General features: G+C 34.6%; 1 protein-coding gene across 1 annotated transcript in view; it reads right to left on the bottom strand.

Annotated features, from left to right (window-relative positions):
- Positions 1 to 2,946: 2,946 nt before the first annotated feature.
- LOC145675947 (uncharacterized) overlaps positions 2,947 to 27,658 on the bottom strand; it is a 51,058-nt gene continuing 26,346 nt past the window's right edge. The window contains exons 9-13 of the mRNA XM_081746762.1: positions 26,525 to 26,626; positions 25,123 to 25,248; positions 19,739 to 19,904; positions 12,252 to 12,806; positions 2,947 to 3,147 (exon numbers count right to left, since the gene is read on the bottom strand). Coding sequence (XP_081602888.1) covers positions 3,032 to 3,147; positions 12,252 to 12,806; positions 19,739 to 19,904; positions 25,123 to 25,248; positions 26,525 to 26,626 — 1,065 coding nt within the window. The 3' untranslated portion in view covers positions 2,947 to 3,031. The remainder of the gene's footprint in view (positions 3,148 to 12,251; positions 12,807 to 19,738; positions 19,905 to 25,122; positions 25,249 to 26,524; positions 26,627 to 27,658) is intronic.

The raw sequence follows: 27,658 nt of genomic DNA, 5'->3' as shown, positions 1-27,658 counted from the left end.
GTCAGGGAATTAAAAATGAGAGATCAGAGAAAAATTAATTTCTATCACTACTTATGATTGCATTGTGACTTCTATTCTATGGAACGTTAGTCAAAAATCAGTGTAGTATAATTACTATCTTCAGAAATGTTGTCACCTGTATGTTAATTAGCCTACTGAAACAGAGGGCGGTATTACCACAAGAAGGTAATAATATAGTAAAATAGGTTGTGGTGTAACAATGTAAGTACTACAACGAGCAGAAGGATTATCAAAATATCAAATAATTCTTTATTCTATTTTATTCATATTTGAGAACAGTTTTGGTTGAAAACGTCATCCAACAACTGCTAAGCATAAATTGGTAGAAGTTGGCAACTTTGAATGCAGAATGATTCAAAATTATAAGTAGAGTGTCCGGGTGCAAAAGTCCTTTTTGGCGTTTTGGGGTACTTTTTGTTGGAGTTGTGCAACACTGCTTGTGCTGCAGAAAGATTAAATGGCGGCGGTGTACTGTCCATGTTAGTAAAGGCGTGCGGTGAAATTTGTTAATACAATGAGGTAACTTACATTTTGTCTTACTTTGAAGTAATATTTTGTTTTATGGGAAATAGCACTACAGTCCGTGGGAGAAGCCACGACTTATTTTATTGCTGTTTCATATCAAAACACTTCTTGAGTAGCAATATACTTCTTGAGTATCTTCCCTTTTCCCGGTATCAGTTATTACGTCAGCATTTCATTGTAATTAAAACAAGTGGGAATGGGGCAAAAGTCCGATTTTTTTGTGGGGCAAGAATCCGAACGCGGACTTTTGCCCCAGCTCTCAAATTTGTAAATAATTTTATTGTTAAATTTAAATTCCAGTTTCTCACAGTAGACCTATTTAAATTCGTTTGCTATGAAGGCTTTCTTTAGCTTAACAAAAGCTACGGTACGTAGGCCTGTATGGAGTTTGATCTTTGAATTTGAGTAAGCCACGCTCAACACTGATTAGTGCACCGATGGCACCAAGGGCACTACTCACATTTCAGCGATGTAAACAGAGCCTAGGATTAATAGTCAGTAGTGCTAACACATACCCGTTTGTATTGCTGAATCCATCTGTTGAGGTGTGAAAAGTGCTCTTGGAGTCACGGTGTTGAGGGAGATTTGTTCTTTGCTATTAGAAACACTACGAAAAGAGCTACGTACTGTTCGAGAAGAAAAAGAGAAGTAGGGTTCTAAGAAGTCAGCCTCACGGAAGAAATTGTTTGTATCCACTGAAAGTTCAACTTCAAAAGTAGTGAATATGTACATATGTCTATTGTATAAAGGCAAATATGTCGATCCACCGGATGAGAACTGGATAATGTGTAATTCGTGCGAAGAATGGTGGCATCATGATTGCACAGTTTATGAAGGAGGCCAGTTCGTATGTGACAAATGCTTAGACCCAAGCCTGGTTTTGTAATTATTTCACTTCATAAGTTTATGTGCTTTTCTTAATAAGTGGGATAATTTCTTCTTTTACTCTATTTTATTGATGAAAAGTTTTATGCGTTGTCTGTCTATTGAGCTTTTCTTAAGTAAGGAAGACTTATCTTTTTATTTTAGTATAATTTAACACGAACAAAAACTTCATGCCTCGTATGCTTTCTTAAAAAAAAAAATAAATAAACAACTGAGGTAGTCCAATTTCTTCTTTTAGTGTAACTTTTCAATACGAGGGGAAAAAATCCATACTTTGTGTGTTCTTGTGGTATTCGTAAATAAGTGAGATACTTTTTTTTTCTAGTTTAACTTTATCAGTACGAAGAATAGCTTCATACTTTGTATGTTTATTGAGGTTTTCTCAAGTGAGATAAATTTATCTTTTTGCTCAGTCTAACTTTTTCTTTTTCTTTTTTTTTGTTAATACGAAGGATCACTACATGCTTCATATGTCCTTTGTTTATCTTAAGATTATTGTAGAAAACAAAATAATTCAATAAAAATGCCTGTATGTCGATTTCCTGCTTCGTGTATTTCAGCGGACTTTTGCCCCATTGCGATAGGACTTTTGCCCCCTATACTGGGGCAAAAGTCCGAATTTGTCCATCTTTTTTTAAAATTGATGTATCTTATTAAGTAATAAATTACTAGGCTTTCTAGCACCTTCAAAATATAGAGGGATGTTCACTTATACTTCTGTGCGAAATTCGTTATTTTGCCGTTATATCTATCGGCTCCAGCACAACTCAAACACCAAACTGTTGATTTTTGTCCCCGCTTACTCTAATAGTTAAACTATATTTTTACTGGTTACACACCATCTAAAAATGTCTAGATGTAACCATAATGTGACTTAACTAGCACTACATTCAAGTCATCGAAAAGATCCTTTTTATTACGGATCTTTGCTAAACGTCAAAGGAATTTTTATACGTAGAGTTAAATAACAGGCAAACCGATCATTATATAATTTACATTTTTTTTTAACTAGCAGCGTTCACCCCGCTTCGCTGCGGTCACCCCGGAACGCAATAAACTTTGTTACTTAGATAATTTTTACTTTTTCGCTTTCAAGTGATATGATAAAAACCATAGAAGATTGCAGTAAATCTTAACATTATATCGCCTGTCATTTATGTTAACCCGCCCCGCTTCGCTGCGGTCATCCCGGTGTTGGCATATTGTAAAAGTGTCTGTAAAAATAAGCAAATCAATTAAAAAATTTTAAACAGAAGATTCAAGCTATTTTCCGCTGTATATCGCCTGTCATTTATGTTAACCCGCCGAGTGACACGGTCATGCGGGTTGCATATAAATACGTTTATTTTTACCTATGATGAACTAATAACAAAGGATTTGTACGTTATGGACACTTGAATGGTCAATTATCTCAAGACACTTGTAATTAAAAATTAAAGTGATATGATAAAAACCATCTAGGGTCCAAATCCTAATAACCCCCCAAAAATGAAAGAAATTGGTTCAGCCGTATTAGCGTGATGAGCGGACAAAATTTTGTACGTTCTCTTTTATATATATAGATTGCTCTAACGTTGTATTTACATTTGGTATTATAATATCATTTTTGAGCCCACTTTTTGAGAACAGCTCTTGCGATTTTCCCTGCTGGTGAAAGAGGTAGTTGATCTACAAAGTGAACTCCACCTCGTAGATGCTTATAGTATGGTGTCCTTTCTGAAATAAAACCAAAAACATATTAGTAACATCTTAGATATGTAGTCATTTAATACTTCTTACTTGGCTGGCCGACAGTGTATTTTGTTCAGCAGTGCACAACTAATAGGAACTATATATAATTTCATCTATTTTGACTCTGGAACTATTATTACTTAAATAATTAATATTTTCTGACAGAGAATATACTTGCGGTGATCAAGTTACCCAATTCGGCCTGCATGGCCTCTCATGCATGAAGAGCATTGGCAGGAACAGCAGACATTCATCTGTTAATGACATCATTTTACGAGCCCTAACAACGGCAGGAATTCCTTCCATTTGTGAACTGTCAGGCTGTTGTCATTCTGATGGTAAACGAACTGACGGCATGATATTAATACCTTGGATGAGAGGCAAATCACTAGTTTGGGATTTTACATGTTCAGACACATTTGCCCATTCAAGCCTCCCATTGACTGTTATGAATGCTGGAGAATTTGCTAGACGTAGAGAGGCAGAAAAGGAAAGGAAATGCAACAATCTCCTCGACAAATTTATTTTTGCTCCAATATCCATCCAGACCAGTAGGGCATGGGGTTCTAGAAGCCTTGATTTTATCAGAGAGGTAGGCAGACGCATATCTATCGCTTTTGGAGATGTTCGTTCAGCATCCTTCTTAATACAACGTATATCCATTGTGGTCCAACGTGGCAACGTTTCGTCAGTTCTTGGTACGTTGCCGCCTGGAAGGGAACTGGAGGAGATATTTCTTCTCTAGTATAACAGAAACAAGGAACAATATCATAATTACAAGTGTTAAGTACACTTTTAATGTAAAAGCGATTTCACAAAATTCTTGTAACATAATCCAAAACAAATATGCTCAATTTTATTTATATTTCTAGTGATTCCATTATGTTAATTTTATTTCTATAGTCTATTTATTGTGCCGCTAAGATCATTATTATTATTTTAAAAATTTATAAACAGTCATATATTCAACCGAGCCTTTTCATCCAAAAATGGAAAACTAATTGTTGTGGATACGTTATATTCAAATTTATATTTGTTTCTATAATTTGTAAATTTCAAATATAAATTTGTAATAAATGTGAATTGTATATTATAGAGTCAATATTATTATTTTAAATATTTGTAAACAATCATATATTCAGCCGAGGTTTTCATCTAAGAATGTCGGAAAATTAATTGTTGTAAACTGTAACGTGCCCGTTACAAGTCACAGGAAAAAAAAAAAAGAAGAAGAAATTATAAAAATAAAAAATGTAAAATCTTCGATAAGGAAAATGGTAAAATTACTATTATTGTATTTAATATTATGTGTTACAGCAAGAGACATAAGCTTATACAAAAGAATCATCTGCGAATTTTTTTAATTAAGAGAGAAAGAATTAAATGTAAAAATAACGTTTGTGAGAAGATTTCCTTTGCCTTTCGTAACCGAGAAATATCAAGGTCTTGGCTTATGCGCTGGTCGTTGACTGCGCATGGTCACGGCTTTGCGGCCGCAAGTAGCTGGCCTCGGCTAGCTGACTTGGGCTGTGTGGTATGAACGGGTAACATCTGGAGGGATTAAGCTGTTCGAATGGATTATGAATCTAAATGGACGTTTCGTGTTGGTTCACGTTTCTTGTATTGAAGTCTTCGTTTGTAGAAGAGTGTGTTATAGAAGGAAATAAGAATATCCATTACAAGTGAGGATTATGATTATAGTGATATTTCATTTTCTGCAATATTTAGTGTATTTGCGTATTTTTGAAAAATTAGTGAAAATAGTGTTGCTTGGAAATTCGATAAAAGTGTTGGAAGGGAGGCTTGGTTTAGTTCTCTCTGCTTCTATTAGCAAGCAAATTGCAGAAAGGTGCATGAGTAATAGTCAGAATCACGTAATTATAATTGTGTATATATTTTTTCTCGATTTCGTGAATGTGGGAAATTGTGGATCTACGTCCCATTTTCTCAATTGAGTTTTTAATTGAATTGAGATCATTTAAATTGAATCCTGAGCATAACCTCACGTTACAGTGGAATATTCTTGTTTTGATAAGAGAGTCCGAGACAATTGAGGGCAGAGAAACTACTGAAAGTTGAGGTAAAAACGTGGATTTTCAGAGGTGAGTTAATTTTCAATTTTTCTATTAGATTGTCTGTCTACGTCTTTATGTGTATTCTGTGGGTTGTCTTGTTGGCTCCATTTGGTTAGGTTTTCAGTGGAATAATTATCGTGAATAAGCTCGGCAAATCCAGGGGAACAAAGGTGGAGGGATTTGTACCCGAAACCTATGAAATGTGCTATTCATCCTATGTTTATTACAGGTCTGAAATTCATGTTTTTGATTCAAAGAGTAAAATCCGAAAGGCTTATTAATGCTGTTTTTGAATTCTGAAGAATTGATAGTAAAATTTGATTCTTTTTTCTTTAAAAAAGAAAACTTCGTTTGACTTATTCGTACTGTTTGGAGTATGTTTGACCGGTTTGTGTTTCAGATGTTTCGATGTTGGAACGCATTCAATTGAGTATAGCAAAGTTGTTTGCAGTTGTTTTTCGTCGGGAATTTTCTATTTTCAAACTAAATTGCGACAAATTAATAAGAATAATTTCTTTTTATGATAAGAATTTATGAAACTTTTCCTTCGGTTGTAAGAAAGGGAAATCTTCACTCGATTAAAGGCACAAATTTATTTCTTATTCTTAAAGAAAGGAATATATTAGTACTAGACAAGAGAGGTCCTAGACTGGCCTTGAGTGTTCACATTAGAGTTAAGTGTGAGAGGTCCTTGATTGGCCTCGAATATTTGCGTCAAACTTCAGAGGTTCCTGACTTGACAGGAGAATTTGCTTTATTATTCAATTTTAAAGATTTACGATTCAGCGAACAATTCTTTGAATTATATTAAATATTTTTTTCTTTTCTCAAACTGAGAAATAAAATAATTATTATTGAATCCAGAATTTTGACTTGGCAGCGAGAAGACAGATTAATTATTGTAATTTATTTGTAATAAACATTTATTTCCTGAATTGGTTGTGTTGTTATTTGTTTATATATATATATACATATTTACTGTTAATTTGTGAACTATTACTCCTCTGGATTTCCGAATTGAAACAACAGCCTGAGCTATCCGGATGCTTGCTCGTGTAAAGCCCCTTCTGAGGCCAGGCTGGATTGGTTTTTCCCACCTTGTCCGCTAGGCTACGGATGGGGGCGTTACAAATTTGAACACAGCCCAAGTCCTTTTTCTAAAATTTTTGGGTTTGTATGGTAAGTCCATCCTTTTCTAAAATTTTTGGTTTGTATTGTAAGTCCTTAAATAAAATTTTTTTTGGGTTTGTATTGTAAGTATTTCATGTCCGTTATTAATTTTGTTGTTGTAAGTATTTCAAGTCCGTTGGTTATTATTGATATACTTATTAAACTCATAATTATTTTTGGAATTTCGCATTTGCTTTTGCTTTTCAGAATTAAATTCGTGATTGCTACTTGGAAATTATTGTTCATTTATAAATTACTAGTATCTTTGATAAATTAAATTAAGGTGAAGCAAGGTATTATTAGGATTATTTCCATTTGGTCAAAAAAAAAAAAAGTCTGGGTCGCAGTAGTGTTCGTAGTTAGTATTGTATTTTGTATGTATTATAATTATATTATTTATGTTCTATTTATACTTGTTTTGTTCTATAATAATACATATGTGTAATCCGATGGAGTATGTCTATTGATATTCCGGAGCAATATTCCGAATTGATAACGGTTGATAGAACCGGCAATCTTGAAACTGATACTAGATCTGATTTTGGACAGTTGAATATGTCACTGACTCCGCCAACTCAAAGGAGTTTTCATATTAGACAACCATCTATGGGAGCTAATAATTTAGAATGTGGAGGTAGTTCGCAGTCACCTGCGGATGAATACAATTTCAGTAGATTTGTTAATATTGGGAGTTTGAACGAATCGTTTCGAGATCAGAGGCAAGTCACTTTTAATGAGCCTTTAATGAGTTCTGGTTCAAATAATGATAGGAATTCGATAAATTTTGGAAATTCAGGTCCTGATAAGAATGAGATTCCTTCTAGGTACTTGAATCGTAGAGATTATTACCGAAGGGTTTCTCAAATTAGAAATTCCACTCCCAAGACTTCGTTACATCCGCGGTATGGTGCTCCACCTAGGAGAACTCAGATGGGTGAAAATGTATTAACAGGGTTGCCAACTTTGCATAGTACTAATGAATCTTCAAATGTTGAGCATAATCTCCTGATGAAGTATACATTTAAGAGAACTAGTGAATTTCTAGAGTCAAAATTTAAGGAATTTAAAACAACTGATGGCAGTAATAGTTTGCTAGTTTTTGAAATATTAGCCAAAATTGAGGAAACTCTAATGGATACAAGCTACTCTTTGAGTATGATTCTTTCTGTTCTTGTCGGGAAATGTGAAGGTTCATTATTAAAAGAAATTTTGTTAGCATTAAATCATCAAATAGCTTGGAATGAGTTAAAATCTAGGCTTGTTAAGAATTTTATTACGCCTGTTGCATTACATTCACTTATTTCTGAGAGAATTTATAGACGTCAACGCCTCACTGAATCAGTTACTCAGTATGTAAGATCTATAGTAATTGCCATGAATGTATTAAATTTTATGGATAATGAGTCAGACATGGTAAATATCATTGTATGTGGCATGAATCCAAACAATAGATATAAAATGCTGAATTATTACATTCCAGCTACTCGATCCGAGTTAATGGATATTGCTGATAAGCATGAATTAAACTTTCGAAATCAATTGGAATATAATAAGGAAATGGGTTTTTCTCGGAAAAAGACTAATTTAGTAATGTTAAATCCTGATCAAAGTTTTAAAAATAGAGAATTTCCAGTGGGTGATAAAAATTTTTCTTTGAATAAAGGATTAAATAATTCTTACCCTACTAATGTAAAGGATCGTTGGAAAGTAGAATCTCAGGTTCATAGAAAAAACAAGATTCCGAATGAACGGTCTGATCAATTCAAAGCACCTAATGCTTCAGTTAACACAATTCCTAGTGAATTGGATAATACCGTCGCTTCATTTGTGGTTGGTAAAATACATAATTATTTAACAGACATTTGTGTGGATGGAGGTTCAAGTTTTAACATCGTTCGACTGGACTTAGTGCGGTTTTGTGGATTGGAGAAATTTGTTAGATTGACTCCTGAAAAGGTGGTGAATGCTCCGTCCGGGTTAAATTTTTCAACGAACCGGGAGATAATATTGACTTTGAATCTCTCAGGTCATTTTGAGAGAATATCATTTAAGATAGTGGAACAGTTACCTTGCATGTGTCTTTTGGGAACGCCTTTCTTACGATCGACAAACTCAGTTATAGATTATGCTAGAAACTGTTTGATTCTACGCGGTGGAAAGAAACGGGTTAGGTTAAATTATAAGAAAGTGATTCAACATAACAAACATCTTAGCGGATTTAAATCTGGTGATGAGTCTGGCCAAAGGGATGTAATGATAACTGATCATCACTCTACTAAACGAGATAGTTCTTCTGTTTCGAACTTTATGGTATCGATTTTTATTTGTGAAGATGGATTTAATTTTCGGAAAAAAGATGCGAGTATTCAGTGTGATTTGGATTATTTAGATTTTGAATCCAAATTATTAGAAATTCCAGCGCCTAGTGCTATCCAGCTGAATCATCTGAGATCTATGATTGATTCAGAAGTTGGAGACGTTCGAAAAATTGAAGATTCCATTGAATCCATGTGGAAGGATGAAAGTCGTATGAATTTTGGGAAAACACTGGGTGGTGCGATTGAAAGGTCCGAAGTTACAAATCCAGTTGGGACTCAGTATAATAATTCATCTTCAGAGGGCAGTTGTGTCTCAGTTATTGATAATTTTTATGGAAATCAGAGTGGTGCAAATGAAATATCCGAAATTAACTTAGAGAATTCGGGACAGTGCATTGCGAATTCTCGGTTAATGGACAAATTAGGAAATAGTAGTTCAAAAGAAAATTCGAGTCAACCTTTAGTTGTCGATTTAACATCTGCAGTTCTTAATGTTGAACTTGGTCATAGTGAACATTCGGCGAGCAATGCTAGGTTGCCAGATAAGGAGCAAGATAGTGTTGTGAAACCCGATGCGAAAGCTAGTGGAAAGAAAAGCAAGCGTAGAAATCGTAGGAAGAAAGGATTAAAGAATAAAACTTTAGTGGGAACTCCGGATACTAACTTAGCTGAAAAGAAAGTGGAGCTTAGTCATAGCAGTGGTCCAGTGAATAAAGTGGATAAACTGAATTCTTTAGATGGTAGCAGCGGCTCTGAAGTTTCGGATATTGATATAGATCAAGCTGAAAACTTTCACAAGTTGATTCAGAGAAATAAAAAGTTTATTTCGGACGAGCCTCGTACATCCGATAGTTTACATGATCAGACTACCATGCAGGTGAAAAATCCGGAATGCACACAGTTGAAAAACCAAAATGATAATCGGGATTCTTGGAGATTCAATGAACCAGAGGTGATCTCTTTCATTGATTCTATAAAGTCTAAATATAAAGACGTGATATCAGATAGAGTAGGGTGTATAAAAAACTTTATTGGTAGATTGTTATGTATGTTGTTTATATATGTTTGTTTAAAATTTGTGTCTTATAATCTTTTTGTATTCCGTAGCGTGCCAAGAAGAAGACGTCGAAAAATTCTTGGTTTGAGAATTTTTCTTTTCCAGGGCGGCGAGTTTGTAACGTGCCCGTTACAAGTCACAGGAAAAAAAAAAGAAGAAATTATAAAAATAAAAAATGTAAAATCTTCGATAAGGAAAATGGTAAAATTACTATTATTGTATTTAATATTATGTGTTACAGCAAGAGACATAAGCTTATACAAAAGAATCATCTGCGAATTTTTTTAATTAAGAGAGAAAGAATTAAATGTAAAAATAACGTTTGTGAGAAGATTTCCTTTGCCTTTCGTAACCGAGAAATATCAAGGTCTTGGCTTATGCGCTGGTCGTTGACTGCGCATGGTCACGGCTTTGCGGCCGCAAGTAGCTGGCCTCGGCTAGCTGACTTGGGCTGTGTGGTATGAACGGGTAACATCTGGAGGGATTAAGCTGTTCGAATGGATTATGAATCTAAATGGACGTTTCGTGTTGGTTCACGTTTCTTGTATTGAAGTCTTCGTTTGTAGAAGAGTGTGTTATAGAAGGAAATAAGAATATCCATTACAAGTGAGGATTATGATTATAGTGATATTTCATTTTCTGCAATATTTAGTGTATTTGCGTATTTTTGAAAAATTAGTGAAAATAGTGTTGCTTGGAAATTCGATAAAAGTGTTGGAAGGGAGGCTTGGTTTAGTTCTCTCTGCTTCTATTAGCAAGCAAATTGCAGAAAGGTGCATGAGTAATAGTCAGAATCACGTAATTATAATTGTGTATATATTTTTTCTCGATTTCGTGAATGTGGGAAATTGTGGATCTACGTCCCATTTTCTCAATTGAGTTTTTAATTGAATTGAGATCATTTAAATTGAATCCTGAGCATAACCTCACGTTACAGTGGAATATTCTTGTTTTGATAAGAGAGTCCGAGACAATTGAGGGCAGAGAAACTACTGAAAGTTGAGGTAAAAACGTGGATTTTCAGAGGTGAGTTAATTTTCAATTTTTCTATTAGATTGTCTGTCTACGTCTTTATGTGTATTCTGTGGGTTGTCTTGTTGGCTCCATTTGGTTAGGTTTTCAGTGGAATAATTATCGTGAATAAGCTCGGCAAATCCAGGGGAACAAAGGTGGAGGGATTTGTACCCGAAACCTATGAAATGTGCTATTCATCCTATGTTTATTACAGGTCTGAAATTCATGTTTTTGATTCAAAGAGTAAAATCCGAAAGGCTTATTAATGCTGTTTTTGAATTCTGAAGAATTGATAGTAAAATTTGATTCTTTTTTCTTTAAAAAAGAAAACTTCGTTTGACTTGTTCGTACTGTTTGGAGTATGTTTGACCGGTTTGTGTTTCAGATGTTTCGATGTTGGAACGCATTCAATTGAGTATAGCAAAGTTGTTTGCAGTTGTTTTTCGTCGGGAATTTTCTATTTTCAAACTAAATTGCGACAAATTAATAAGAATAATTTCTTTTTATGATAAGAATTTATGAAACTTTTCCTTCGGTTGTAAGAAAGGGAAATCTTCACTCGATTAAAGGCACAAATTTATTTCTTATTCTTAAAGAAAGGAATATATTAGTACTAGACAAGAGAGGTCCTAGACTGGCCTTGAGTGTTCACATTAGAGTTAAGTGTGAGAGGTCCTTGATTGGCCTCGAATATTTGCGTCAAACTTCAGAGGTTCCTGACTTGACAGGAGAATTTGCTTTATTATTCAATTTTAAAGATTTACGATTCAGCGAACAATTCTTTGAATTATATTAAATATTTTTTTCTTTTCTCAAACTGAGAAATAAAATAATTATTATTGAATCCAGAATTTTGACTTGGCAGCGAGAAGACAGATTAATTATTGTAATTTATTTGTAATAAACATTTATTTCCTGAATTGGTTGTGTTGTTATTTGTTTATATATATATATATACATATTTACTGTTAATTTGTGAACTATTACTCCTCTGGATTTCCGAATTGAAACAACAGCCTGAGCTATCCGGATGCTTGCTCGTGTAAAGCCCCTTCTGAGGCCAGGCTGGATTGGTTTTTCCCACCTTGTCCGCTAGGCTACGGATGGGGGCGTTACAAAACTGATTTGCTTGAACATAAAATGTTGATGGTACTAACTAGTTATGTATACATTAACAAGCACATCTCACGCATAATGATGCAAACTATGCAAAAATATATGGAAGGTATTTTAAACGTGTGCAACAGGAAATATTTCAGATCAAATTATCTTCTCACGTAATGAATCAACATGAATAAATTAAAATTACATTGTTGCAGTTGAAAGAATAATGAATAACAATGAAAAATAATTAGTATACAACAATATGGACACATTACTCTTGTTTTTAAAGTAAGAAAATCTCCTCCAGTGCTTTACCAGGAGGTATGGTTCCTAGTATTGAAGCTACATTACCTCTCTGCACCGCCATGCTTATTCTTTGAATTAGGAAGCTGGTTGCCCTTTCATCACCGGATAACTGTGTGATGCGTTTTCCTACTTCCTTTATAAAGTTTAGGCCTTCCCTTCCCCACGAGCCACCGGATTCAACTGCAACTGGTACGAATTGATATTTTTCCATAAGGTTGTTGTATTTCCTTCTTTTCTCTATCTCTTTCCGACCTGCTGCATTGCCCGCCTGGATTGAAGAGAAAGGAAGGTTGGAAGGTGCAAAAGTGTCTGTGCATGTGAAGTCCCAAATTAAGGCTTTACCTTTCTTCCAAGGAATTAAGGACATCCCATCTGGTCTTTTTCCATCTGTTCTACTACAGCCATTTGGCTCCCTTATTGCCGGTACACCTGCGGAGATGAGTGCTCTCACAATGATGTCGTTGCAGCTCGAGTGTCGAGGATGTCTACCTGTGCTTTTTATGCAGGAGAGACCATGTAGTCCTTTTTTGTCAACAGGATTTTTGCACGCTTGGCATTTATGGGGTTCGCAAATATCTGCTCCCAGTCTTAACGCAATTGCTATTCTAAAAGATTCATCAGTCAGGTGAAGGTTGTATAATGTGAATTGTTGTATAATTTTAATTGTTTCATTTTATAATTTTAAATTTTTAATATGTAATAATCATTCATTGTTTACTGTTTCATTTTAAATTTGTATTTATAATTATACTTCTTTATAATTATTATTACTTTTCTCTTTTATTATTATTATTATTATTATTTTAATAAATTATTCCAAATATCAGTTAATTTTGAAGCAATAAAAGTAAAGTTATCTGCTAGAATATTAAATTGATAGGAAACTTAAAACTTAACTTATCTTTGGAATAATTTATTACAGTAATAATAATAATAATAATAATAATAATAATAATAATAATAATTATAATAATAAAACAGAAAAATGAAAGTAACAATAATTATGAAAAGCAGTTATACCAAAAAATTAAAATTATAAAATGAAACAATTAAAATTATACACTGTCAATTTTAATTTAGTATTACATATAAAAATATTTCTGCTAATTAACGTCTAATGAAAATAACGTTAAATTATTGAATAGTGTTGCCACGAGACGAGACATTTCTCGTGTCTCGTCTCGTAAACGAGACGAGACACAACCCTTTTAGACGAGACACGACACGAGACGAGACGTCTCTGAAATGTCTCGTCTCGTCTCGTGTCTCGAAAATCAAAACGCTGGCGGGAATGGCCAAGATTGAAATTCCCAGTGGTCATATAGATTGCAAAAGGAAAATCCCCTTTGTGAGAAAACATGTTGAAAAGCCTTCATAGAAAAGTGTCCTCTGTCTATTGAATGAAACAATCGTGATACGTGAGCTTCCAGGAATATTATCCTTAATGTCTTGTCCCCAATTCCCCTTGCTGTAAACTGAGGAATTCTCTTTTTTTTTATTTCTGGCTGGAATGGTGACAAACAAAATCAAAGACAGGGAAGATTTTTACAAGGTCAAGAAACCGAACTACCACCACCATCTATTCAATTTGAAAACTGGGCAAGGTCTACACTCATTACAGGCTGTAGTTGAAAGTTCTGGCTGAGATAGCGGAAGAGAACAGAACAGACTACACTTGTCTTTATTCTCTGGTGGCGGTATTCTTTCTGCTATATGAACCGAAAACGGCAATTGAAGTATGTCATCTTGCAACTAAAATTTTGTCTTCTCTCTTTCTCTCTCTCTCACACACACATACACAAAAACACACTTTTACCATTTTACCAATCGCTCGCTTATTATACAGCAGTCATGTTGTAAAATTCACCTCTTCGTTTGGAAGGCGGGCGAAGGACAAAGAAAGCAAAGATATTATCGACGAACCCTTCAAATAGTTTGCTTTCAGAAAATTTATGATACTAATAATAACACCTTAGATGAAGAGGTTTTACAGGGGGACCTTCGTTTTGTTACGCGGAAATGTTTGATCTGACCAGAGTGCGAAATTGCCCTCTGCTTCCATGTTCAGAGGAGGGGAATACTTCTCTTTCCTAGTGAATAATATTCATTAGGACCTGAATTATCTTCAGAAATGGTTTCTTGCAGAGTGTAAAGAACATTTGGTATAGTATTCATGGAACTCCGTTGAAAGCAGAAAATATCATGAGAATGATCAAAATTAGAACATTGAAGAACATAATTAACAGAAAAGAAATAGGATACTCAAACCATATTTTAAAACCTGCTATAAAATGTATATACTATATTTTTACTAATTCCTTACTCCCATGAAAGTATCCTGGGGAGGATATTCTCTCCAATTTTTTCAGACTGAAATCCTTTTATCCCGTACTATTTCCCCCCTGACACAATACGAAAACACAAATGCTATTAAAAACCATACACATGACCCTTCCGGGACTCAACCCGGGGCCTTGAAGCCGATGGTCTATCGCCGCAGACCGCTCTGCTTGGTATGAAGATGTACGTTGTATGATTGCGAATAGATCACGACAATATAAGAAACTTTAATCTAAAATGGCCACCCAAAAATCAACTTTTTTTTAGACCACTAGCTAATCTGGGTGTACTGTCATGAGTTTGTTACACAAACGGGGCAACCACCACATAGTAGCACACACCCCTCGGTTATGGGAACAGATTTGAACCATGGAGGTGAAGACTGGCCCTAACCATTCTTTCTTCCGATGTGTCGTTCAGCTCCCATTACTATGGCACTTTAAGTAGAGCTTACTGTGCAGTAAAAGAAAATTTCAATCAAATACTTTCCATTACACAATAAAATTATTTGGTTCTGAGCTTTTTTTTTTTAAAAAAAAAAGAATAATTGCAACAAATCTAAACATGCTAAAATAGAAAGTAGTTTTTGGATTGATATGGATTAACACTGTGAAACCTAAAGACTGGAATATATGAAATCAAAGTGTACACACATATCTATCTCTCTATTTATCTATATATCATTCCATCTCTCTCTCTCTCTCTCTCTCTCTCTCTCTCTCTCTCTCTCTCTCTCAAATTTCAATGTTTCAGAATGTAAAAAAAAAAAAAGCCAGTGTCGAGAAGCCTCAGACAACTAAAAGCAGAGATATATTATCTCGTAAACTATTTGTCCTTGCCTTGTGAGCTTATTTGAATTTATTTTTAAGACCTTTAGGCAACTTTGGCCGAATGGATGATGATGGAAAAATTAGTGGAATGAAGAAAGTGGAAGGATACTAGACAACTTCGAGAAAAAACACACACTCGAAAAATGAAATGAAATGAAATGAAATCTTTGAGTTTTATGTCCCGCGGTTATGCCGGTTAGGCTAAAGGAGACACTGATGATGAGTAATGAATGAACAATGAGTAATGAAGAAAGTGAGAGGAAACGGGAGAGCCCCGAGAAAACCCACGCACACGGTGTTTGTCCACCACAAAGTTCACTTGGTGGGGGTTGGGATCGAACCCGAGACCCCAAGCACTAGAGGTGAACGCTCTACCACTGAGCCACCGCGGTCCCCACACACATTCAATGTTTGTCCACCACAAAGCTCACATGGCACTAAACGAGATCGAACCGAGTACCACATACACCAGAGGTGAAAGCTTCACAGTGTAGCTACCGTGAAATTTCTTGTCTTGTGTGTTCTAGGTAATGCTTGTAACTTAGTTGTATCTTGATTAGCATGGTGCAACCTGCTACATTTTACTTTCGTTCCCATGGTATGCTGCGATATTTTTACGAGACAAGACGAGACAAAACGAGACGAGACGGGACAGAACCTCTCGAGACGAGACACGAGACGGGACGAGCACATTTTTTTCGAGACGAGACACGATACGGGACATGTTTTGCACGAGACGAGACAGTCTGAAGTCTCATCTCGTCTCGTCTCGTGGCAACACTATTATTGAAACTGTTACGACTTATTTTAATTTTAATAAATACGCATATACTCTGGTCAGAACAGTATTAATGATTTAAAGGATTATATAATTACAATATTAAGGTACTTATTAAGTATACATTTCTATCATTCAGCTGTTGTGGCTAAGACATGTAAGTAATGTCATTTGAAGGCTTAGTGATTTTACATCTCTGTAATTAAGAACGGAATTCTATTTTGTGACATTATTATTTTTTTAAGAAATAAGAGTCCTGCAATAAGTTGTTATCTCCTAGTACAATTCATGTAATTTACAATATAAAACAAAACTTCTTCATATTCTGCAATATTCTTGTACGCTATTTATCAAATGATATTTAAAAGTCACAGAAAAGCGGTATTATACACAGGTTGCCGTATTTAAGACTATTGTTTTTGTGCTTTTACAATCCGAGTCACTTTGGTAGAAGGCAAATCTACCAAAGTAGGATGCTTTTGTGGGAGGTTTATTTTCACTTCTCCTCTTGGTATAAAATATTTAATCGACACAGGATCAATTTTTAATTTCATTCCTGCTGGGTGTATAGTTAATGGTGGCTAGGAAAGTAACGGGCAACTTAGATCCAAAAGTTATAAATGAAGTGTATGCTGTGCTGTGATACGCTTTATCAATCTTTCAGTTGTATTATAAATTTAAGAGACCATTGTTGGAGTAAAAGTTTGTAAAACCAAAAATTAAAAAAACTAATGAGCATGGAGTATAAAAAAAAATGTGGAAAACTGCCACGACTGAAAACCAGGACAATGTGTGAACAGCGTGATACTGGGATAAAATCTTCAACGAGATGGACTAATCTATCTATATTATAAAATTGAAAGTGACTACTATGCTTGTGATTTCATACCTCTTGGACCACACAACAGATTTCGATCAAATTTGTCACATAAATAAGGCTCGGACCTAGGATGATGTTTGTCATTCCAGTTTGACGGTGTAACTTAGAAGAGGGAGAAGGGAAAATATATTTTTAAAATGATCGAAAATGACTGATAATAGTGCCGAATCCAGAGCTTTCGGGGCCACTCAGATGAACAGTGACACTTCCGATGCCGTTTAAATCCAAATTCAGCTCACAACAGTCCCCTAGTAGTTAATTTACACGTATGTATGTATATATTTGTACATAATTTGTATATTATATCTATATCTATATCTATACCTATCTATCTATCTATCTATCTATCTATCTATCTATATATATATATATATATATATATATATATATATATATATATATATATATATATATATATATATATATATATACATTATTATTTAACTTTGTGCTGGAATACGTTATAAGGAAAATCAAAGATAGCAACCAGGGCCTACAGTTGAACGGTATTTACCAGGTTATGGCATATGCTGATGATGTAAATTTAATAGGGGATGATAGGAGAACAATAGAAAAAAATACAGAGATCTTATTAAACGCTTGCAGGGACATGGGTTTAGAAGTAAATGCAAAGAAAACTAAATACATGGAAGTGCGTCGGGACCGTAATACGGCAAATTGTGGATGCGTTAAAATATGAAATAATACTTTTGATAAAGTGGATACTTCCAAATATCTAGGATCAATATTAACAGACGAAAATCATATTCACGAAGAAATTTAAATGTCGACTAAAAGCAGGGAATTCGTGTTACTATTCGGTTCAAAATCTCTTGTCGTCGCGAATTCTGTCGAGGAATTTGAAGCTTAAAATATACAAAACGATAATCATGTCTGTTGTTCTGTATGGTTGCGAAACATGGTCGCTTACTCTGAGGGAAGAACATAGACTGAAAGTATTTGAGAACAAGATCCTGAGACGAATATTCGGACCCAAGAGGAACGAGAATGGGGAATGGCGGAAACTTCATAACGAGGAATTACATAATTTATACGGTTTACCCAACATTGTTAGGGTCGTCAAATCTAGGAGGCTTAGGTGGGCAGGTCATGTAACCAGAATGGAAGAAAGTAGAAACGCTTTCAAAGTGTTAGCGGTAAGACCAATCGGAAAACGACAATTAGGAAGACCTAGGCGCAGGTGGGAGGACAATATCAAGATGGGTCTCGCAGAGATAGCAATACAAAGTATCGGAATACTAAGAGATAGGAATACGTTGTATATTATTTTCTGATTTTTCATTATATTTTCTAAGTTTCTATCGATTAGAGAGCATTTCAGTAATAGTAAAAATTGACTGACTAACTGAACGTATTACTTATTTTTGTTATTTTAACACAGCCAAGCGGGTAATTGATGCTTGTTATATATAACAAAGAGAAAGACCTGTCCTCTATCTGGCAACATTATTTAAAGCAAAGGGGTAAACTTTATTGCTGAAGTGATTTTGTGATCTTATGGCTTGCCTCATTCAGATGATAACTGTTACGAGAAAAAAACCTGCGGAATATTTTACTCATTATGTACATTCCTAGAAGATTTTGTTCCTAAAGCCTTCTTGCCTCACCATGCGTAGTACATACGACATTTTCCTCTGCCAGATTTCGCAGACTTTCCAGATTATATCCCTCAAAATGAGACTCTTTGATCAACATCTTCCATTAATTTAAAGCTCATTATTCCAACAGGTGTATTGACATTAAACACTAAACACTAAATCAGCCAATCAACTAACACACTTTAGTTTCATCATTTAAATTCTGGAGTAGTTTTCAAATATAACTTTATTTTTTTTGGCTAGTGTTCTTGTTTTACGTATTTGAATATTTAGAGGTTTTGATTACACATTTCCTCATTTGCTACATTTTTGTTACTTGTACACTCACGTCCATAATGATTGTCGCATATCTATACCTGTCTTCTTGTAAGAATATAATTTGAGAATAATTTTGCCAGGTGTTTTTAATATTGATACTATGTGTATAATTGGAAAATGTATATTCGTGGTAAATTTCATAGGAAAAGAATTGTAAATACGTAAATTAAAATGAATAGAACAAAATGTTGCTAATGCAGGGTGTTTTTATTGTTCTTATTTACTGCTCTTTTGACATGAAATTTGCCACATACAAGTCTTTGCCAATTATATACATACTAACATTATAAGAAATAACGTGCTAATTCGTTATCAAATTATATTCCTACAAGAACACACTTATAGACATACGACAATAATTTTGGACATGAGTGTATGTTTGTTTAACGTTAAGGAAGTTTATTCTTATTGCGAGTTTTTCTGAGTGTTCTATTTTGTGTATTTTTCTTGAATATTCCTTTGCGTAGTTATAATAGAACCCAGTAATTGAGCGCTCACATCTGGTTCGATCCCAACCTGCACTAAATTAACATTGTGGTGAACAAATGTGCATGAGTTTTCTTGAGATCTTCTCGTTTTTTCGCAATTTCTTGATCACACTAATTATCATATATTTCATTATCACCACCTCCCTTACTCTCGAAGCATAGTCGTGGGACGTTAAACTAAAATTATGTATACAAAATTGTATATTATTATTCATACTGTAATCCCATATTACTTTGACAATAGTTTAGTTTCAACCAGTTATTATCAATATAGTTTACCTTCAATGTATTTTATGAGTTCTTGTTGTGAAACTTCATGCCCTGGCTTTTTGACAACATAAGCTCGTGGAAGTGACGTGTATTGTGGATCTGGAACGCCAACTACTCCAACAGCCATTACTCCAGGGTGTGTCTGTAATATGCCTTCCAATTCACTTGGAGAAATCTAAAATGAATTTCAAAAGAAGCTTTTGTCATACAACTGTCTGAATATCTACATTGAAATCTTTTTAAATATCGTACAATTTTAATTGTTTTTTCTGATGGGTAACTATTTAAAGAATACCGTTTATTTAAAAAGAAAGACTTAAATAATTATTTTTTCGTTTTTTGTTTGTTTGTTTGATTCGTTTTCACATAACAACAAGTGTCATTTCATGTGTTGTTTACACGGGGACAAGACCCTCAATATAAGTAATTTTCGCGTTTTTCAATAATATATTATTAATTAAAATATATGTACACTCATCTCCAAAATTATTGTCGTAAATGTCTATAAATATGTTGTAGGAATGTAATTTGATAACAAATTCGCCCGGTATTTCTTATAATGTTAGTATATGTATAACGGCAAAGACATGTGTGTGATAAATTTCATGTCAAAAGAGCAGTAAATAAGAACAATAAAACGAAAATAAAACTTTATTGTCCCTTTAGCAACATTTGGTTTTACTCATTCTAATTTTCGTATTTATAATTCTTTTCCTATAAAATTTACCACAAATATACATTTCCCGATTATACACAGTATCAGTATTGAAAGTACACTGAAAATCATTTTCAAATTATATTCTTACAAGAAGACAGTTATAGATATGCGACAATCATTTTGGACATGAGTGTACATCTCAAACTCAGAGAAGGCAAATGCCCCGCCCCCCTTGCGGGCTCCTTAAATGAACATAAATTAGGATCCGACGGAATCATCTCGTCGGTTTAATAAGCCTTTAAGTGATTGTCACGTAGCAGTATTTCAATACACTTCAATGGTATATACCCAAGTGACCAAAACGGTCAATCCAACGATGTTGCTTCTGGTTGAGTTAGTTTTTCGAGCGTAAAACAACTTTGGGACACAAATATTTTATTATAGTCAAAACCATTGATTTCAACCAACAAATTTTTCACTTTTGATTCAATTTATGATTTGTAATTTCGTTGATTTCAACCACCTAGTATTCATGGTATCACCAACGTTTGATTAAGTTGAAAACTACCTGACAGTTTTCTTGTTTTCTAGTGAACATTGGTTGGAAGAAAACTACTTTGACAAAGCAGACATCACCAACGTACTGACACCCTTTGAAAAATTGTGATTCTACTAAAAATCAACCGCTGACTATCAGACATTTGGTCACTTGGACATATATCAGCATCTTTTAAATATGATATTTTAATGCGATAATACATTAAAGTCCTATCTCTGTCAATTATTCTTTTAATTTTAGTTATAAGTCCTTTATATTTTGCTGGTAAACATGGAAATGTAAAGATATCGTATCCAGCACAATAAATAATGCAATTTAAGTTGAAAATATCGTTTTAGACATATAATATGTTAAATTAAAAATTTGTAAAAACAGCAAACATTATTTATTACAAATAATAAACAATGATTTTTTATTATGAAATGAATGTTAAAAATTATATGTTAAATTCCCATTTCTTTCAGCTCAACGTACAGTTCATTTACACATTCAAACACAAAAAAATCTATGTTGTTTTAACTCATTCCTTTTATATTTATATTTGTTAATAAATAAACATACAAATTGTTCCTTTGTTCACATTCCTAGAAATCACCTTATCTAGCGCCAACCTACACACTTTGCATTTCATCAGCCTACCTTCGATTCATTTAATTAGAAACTCCAATAACCAACGCCTTAAAACTATGTAAAAAAATGTCAAAAACAAAGTTAACATAATTAACCAACGGTAACAATATAATAAAGAGGTCTCCACAACACTGAATTTTAACACTTAAGAGTTTGCCTTACTAAAAATAACACAAAATTTATTTTGCTTTTGCTTGTTTATTCATAAGTGAAAGGAGTTAATGAAATGCAACTTACCACAAGCATAGATAATGCTATTTTACAACAGAAAATATGAATCTGAAGAATTTTGAGTGTTGCCATCCATAGAAATTACAGTGTTGCTAGAGTAACATTTGCCCCAAAATCTAAGTAAAGGCAGCGACTAGAGAAACAAACTCAACTGCATTTGATTACGTATCATTTTGTTTTGGTATCCTGTGAATTACTTTCTAAATAATAGTTTATTAATTTGTATTAAGCAAAATAGTTTAACACACAGTTATTAAAATTAAATAATAATGTTATTTATAAAGTAGTTCACAGGATAAAAAAAACATGATACGCAATCAAATGCAGTTGAGTTCGTTTCTCTAGTCACTACATTTACTTAGATTTTGGAGGAATTGTTATACTAGTAACACTGTAATTTCTATGGATGGCAACATTAAAATTTCTTCAGATTCATATTTTTTGTTGTAGTATTATCTCCTTTCACTTATGAATAAACAAGCAAAAGAAAAATGATAAATTTTGTGTTACTTTTAGTAAGGCAGGCTCCTAAATTTTAGCCATGTCTCTAAGGGTAACGTAATTAGTTGCGTACTCTTTTACCAGCAACAAAAATAATGTTATTAAAAAGCGCTCATACAATAAGATATTCCACACTGTAAGTTTATCGTAATTTTGTGTTTTCATAACAAGCTTCTCTTCAAGCTGTCTGGTCGTTCATAGCCCAGACTCTATGTTCCTAAAAGCAAACATTAATAATACACCCAAAAAATCGTCAATTAAAATCAACAAATATTCCAGGCAAGTGTTGTATAAACTTTTACCCATCCTAGAAACGTCCTTTTTCTTTATCCAGCTTTTCACCTTCTTACGTCATAATCTGTTTCCAACCGAAACATATTCAATTTCATTTCTTTTGCAACTCAAATCACAAACCCATTAACACTGCTCTAAAATTTAGTTTACAAAATCCTAAAATAAGTTTGTTAGTTCTAAATCCCAGAATTCTTAATTTTACTTTTATTACAAGCTACAAAACTGACAAAACCATGTTGCACATAAGAACCTTGACTAACTCAGGATATGAAGAGGCATGATGTCATCGTATCGTTGGCTGCAGGCTATTCCGGTTTAGATATTCGTGCTTTCATGAATGTCGCTTGGTCATTCGACGTCAAAATTTTTCGGGAAAAAAACTCGAGGCTGCCAGGAGCAATGCGGCTACCATTTCCCACAAGAAACAACATTGTCAGGACCCTCATACATTATCAAGAGGCTCAAATTGTCTGTTGTGTGAAGGCTGCTATTGATGGAAATCCTGGACAATCCATGCAGGCACACGCCGGAAGACTGGAGGTTGATGAGGTTACCATCCGATGTGTGGTTCTAGAAACTTCGTGAATAATTGTCATTAATGCGGACAGGAACGACCAGAGCAAATCGATTGAGAGAGAAAAGTGCCTCTTAAACAAGCTGAAACATCCGGAGGGGTCTAGATCCCTTTCATTATTTCCGATCAGAAAACATTTTGTCCAGGGCCAAAAAGTGAATCAGAAAAATAATCGGTGGCTATGTAAAAGCCACGAAGAGCTTCCAAATATTGTGCACATCAAATTTCCAACCTAAGTGATGGTCTTGGAGATCGTGGGCAGTGAAAGAGACGTGATGCATTGAAATTTATTTCGTCAAGGTGCCAGTCACCGCAGTTGCTTACACTAAGAACTTGAACATTTTTGTAAATCCCTGTATTGCTGCTGTAGCGCATGAGTGTACGTATGTTCTTCAGCAGGACTTCTCTCTATCCCATATCCCATAGCCCATACTACCCAAAATGTTGATCGACAATATTCAAGACCACGTTACTCCCAATATATGTCAGTCCGCCAACATCCTCAGATATTAATTTAATGAACTATTATTAACTACGTATAGGACGTGGTTGAGAAGTACTTCAAAAAACATCCATACAATATCATTCCGGCTTTCAGAGCAATTATTTGTTTATTTATACATATTGTAAGGTTCCGCATGTCTACACGTCATGCAATAACCACGTGTGAACTACATATGTTAATAGTAAATAAAAACAAACAGACGACGGTCCCGAAGAGGAATCGCTCACCATCGCCAACAGTCGGAAGGACGAGAATTACCGAAGGAAGCCGACAAAACAGGATAAAAGGGAACTGCACGCCTCGACTAACATCAATCTTCCCGGATTGATCGAAACACCTAAAACCCCTCTCGTGATGCTTGGTCACCGAGAGGTACCCATCCTTATACCCACGACGCTTGGTCATCGGGTTCCTTTCCTCTTTCTCACGACGCACGATCACCGAGAGAGAGATACCCAATCTACACCCCTCTCACGACGCACGGTCACCGAGAGTACCTCACCTCAAAGCCCACGACGCTTGGTCACCGGGCTCCTATCATCGTCTTACCTAAATATTAGACAAATTACTTATTATAATTTGTGTACGTAAGAAGACTTTTTATAATAAAAAGGTGAAGGGAAAGTCCAAATCCCGAGTACATTTTATAGCTCTACGCAAGAAATTTTACAATATTTTTGGGTATTGTGGCATGTAGACCTTACATTAAACACGTGAAGTATAAAGGATGTTATCCCGTGTCAGGATAGTTGTTGTGGATATAATTGCGGACACTATCAAGAAACTATCATTACTGTCTCGGAGGCACTTTCGAGAGTAAAGAGGCTGTTATTGGGACTGACAGCGGTTTCGCTGAATAATCTTGTCCATTGTGGTTGCTATCACTCATACAGCACACAAAAAAATAATAAATGCTCTATAGTCAGTATCTGTTACTTATTTCTTGTTGACGTAACTTTGTACTAAAATACCTGCCGCACACTGCATATATATTTCAGATTTACAACTGTGTGTGATACGCAATTCATTTCAATCTTACATTTCTGTTTTTTTCCATCAATGTCAAAGACCTTCTATATCAGTGACGCAAAAGTTGCGGAGTGCAACGCAACGGAAAATATGCTTTAAGAACTAACGGTAGTGAGTCTGAAAAAATTGCGGAGGAAATAGGCTATTCCCAAATACTAAAATTGCGCATTTGTCATTCTGCAAAGTTCATATCCTATGTGATCTGAAATAAGTTAAACTAAAAACAAAGAAAAAAATAGACAAATTTTGCGTTGAGTTTACTAGAACCGAAATAGAATTAGGCCCCCTCGAGAATAATTTGTGGTCCATGTTTGAAAAACACTTTTCTGAGTGTTTGCAATTAAAGGTACTTATAAGCATTACTGATTCTTTTACTATAGGGCTATAGAATAGGACATTATTCAGCACTTACGTGATGTCCTAAGTATTTGAAGGTTTCCTTTATCCTGTCTACGACATACATATGACCATTGGCGTCAAAATACCCAATGTCTCCTGTAAGAAGCCAACCATCAGAATCAAACATCTCCTGGGTTGCCTAAAATATAAATTAGAAAGTGTATTAGAGAATATAGAACTCAAACTAGTGAACGTAACTTTACTTTTATTTAATTTCATTTTATTTATATGCTTTTAGTCATTATTACCTTATGATACGGTTTGGGGCTAAGCAATGGGGTCAAATGTACCAGTAGCTCTACTAGTTTCGCATAGTTTTCCCCCGTTTTCCCCCAAGCAAATGCTAAATTGACGCTACTGTTCAAAACCACTCCACTTCGCACTATCAGAGCATTTGAATTTAAACATCTCGAAACTCAGTGATGTCAGTTCTATGGGAAAAATTCACTCAAAGTTTGTCAAATACTTCTCATACTCGGAAAACATCCGTACATTGAGTGTAAAGGAAGAACAAGAGACTTATCATAAGTCAATGAAGGTTTCAGTGGCTGATCCGAGGTAATATTCACTCAGGATCGTATCTCCGATCATGCTTAATGTGCACCACCAGTAATCCAGTATTTTCGCAGTATTTACCGTTTATATAAAGCCTTCTCTGTATACGAATGGAAATATTTCCCACCAAAATGCAACATAGGAACGGGAATATCCAGCCGGGGTCGTATCTCCGATCGTGCTCAATATGCATTATCAATATTTTTGAAGTATTTCTTTCATTTGCCTGTATATAAAGTCTTCTTTGGACGCAGATGGAAATATTTCCCACCAAAATGCAACAAAGGAAGTGGATTTCAGTTATCTTTGCAGGAGGAAAGAAAGAGAGAAGCTGATGTGTTAATTTCTTGCCAAACTGATTTAACCTACGTTAGGTCAACCACTGTGACCCTCTAGCACTGATTTGTTCAAATCTTGTTACACATGGCAAAATACAATATTTCTAAGAAAAAAGGTCCCAAATAACCACATTACCAATATTGACAAACACTATGTTTCTGGATCATAAGTATTTCTTTTTCCCTAAAGATGACGTAAAATATGCATGTATATCACTTCAATTCTAAATATAACCCAAAGCTAAAATACAGTTCACATATGCATGACTATGGTCAGTAGAAAAACATATTTTTGGGTCCACAACATATGTTTATATTTAATTAGAGATGCAAAAAGATGCTAAGGGCAAAAGCATGTTATGTTATGGTAATCCGAGCCTTAGTTAGAAACTAAATCTTTATAAGTTATAAATTTTCTCGTGAAAATAACATTAAATATTAAGCTGCACTTTATACATGTGAAAGTCTTACGTATTCAAATATCTTGTATATTTTGCTATGAAGAGAAAAAACTATGCTTACCTTTGGCCTTTTCAAATAGCCCTTCATAATTGTTGGACTTTTCGCTAACAACTCGCCTTTCTGACCAACACCTACAGTTTTGCGTGTGTTTATATCTACCACCTAAAAGATAATAATTGTTAATGATACCTGCATTTCTGTCAAGTCAATTATGAAAAATGTGTTATTAACTAAACTTTGCACGATGATAGTTGGTTATGTTGTAGATGGTTTGGCATCCCAGGCTGTTATAACTTGTAATGTCTTTGACGAATAGTAATAACAAAAAACCGTCCGGGACTCAGCGTTCCAAGAAATAGCTTTCATCTCAGCACTCAGCAATTTATAACAGCCAGTTCCACTACTGATCCTCCTAGAGGGACGACATATATCCATCTGAAAATCCGAAGTAAAATATATCGCTTACTGTTGTAATGCCCCTATTTACATACGCTCTATCACGTGTTATTATCCTCATATTCGCAAACACGTGTGGCAATTCAGAGAAATTTTTCATCGCACTACAGACTTCAAGTACTTTGCATGACGCAAGAAAGCAGTCAAAAGCGTGAAAATGAAGCTAGGATTTAGGACGGTAGAAGTAATAGATTATGCTGTAGATAAATCTGTAGAATGGTAGATCCGTATTATACTGTAGATAGATATACAGGGTGGAAGATAACAACACCGAAAAACTTTGGGAGGTGATTCCTTATGTGATATGAAAGAAAAAAGTTCTAATAAACATTGGTCGAAAACACGCCTGCTTTCAGAGTTATAAACCGCCGAAAATTCACGTTTCAAAACGCCCTGACGTAGAAACTATAGGGCTATCCCAAGCCGTTTAAGGAATTACACAGGAACTAGTATGCGCTTTATCTAAATATCCATGTTTCGTTATCGGCGAAACGAATTGTAAAAAGAAGTTGAGGTATAGGGATACTCCTTTAAGTACTAATGTTGCGTTCGTCTCGCTGGTACCGGTGAATTCTGAAACATGGATATTTAGACAGAACCCATACTAATTCCTGTGTGATTCCTTAAATCGCTTGGTTTAGGCCCTATAACTTCTAGCCAAGGCATTTTAAAACGTGATTTTTCGAATATTCTGCGGTTCATAACTCTGAAAGGAGACGTTTTTCGACCCATGTTTAT

This window comes from Thermobia domestica, chromosome 18, assembly GCF_964235325.1.
Source record: "Thermobia domestica chromosome 18, izTheDome1.hap1.1, whole genome shotgun sequence".
Lineage (NCBI taxonomy): Eukaryota > Metazoa > Arthropoda > Insecta > Zygentoma > Lepismatidae > Thermobia > Thermobia domestica.
This window is presented reverse-complemented; position numbering and strand designations above follow the sequence as displayed.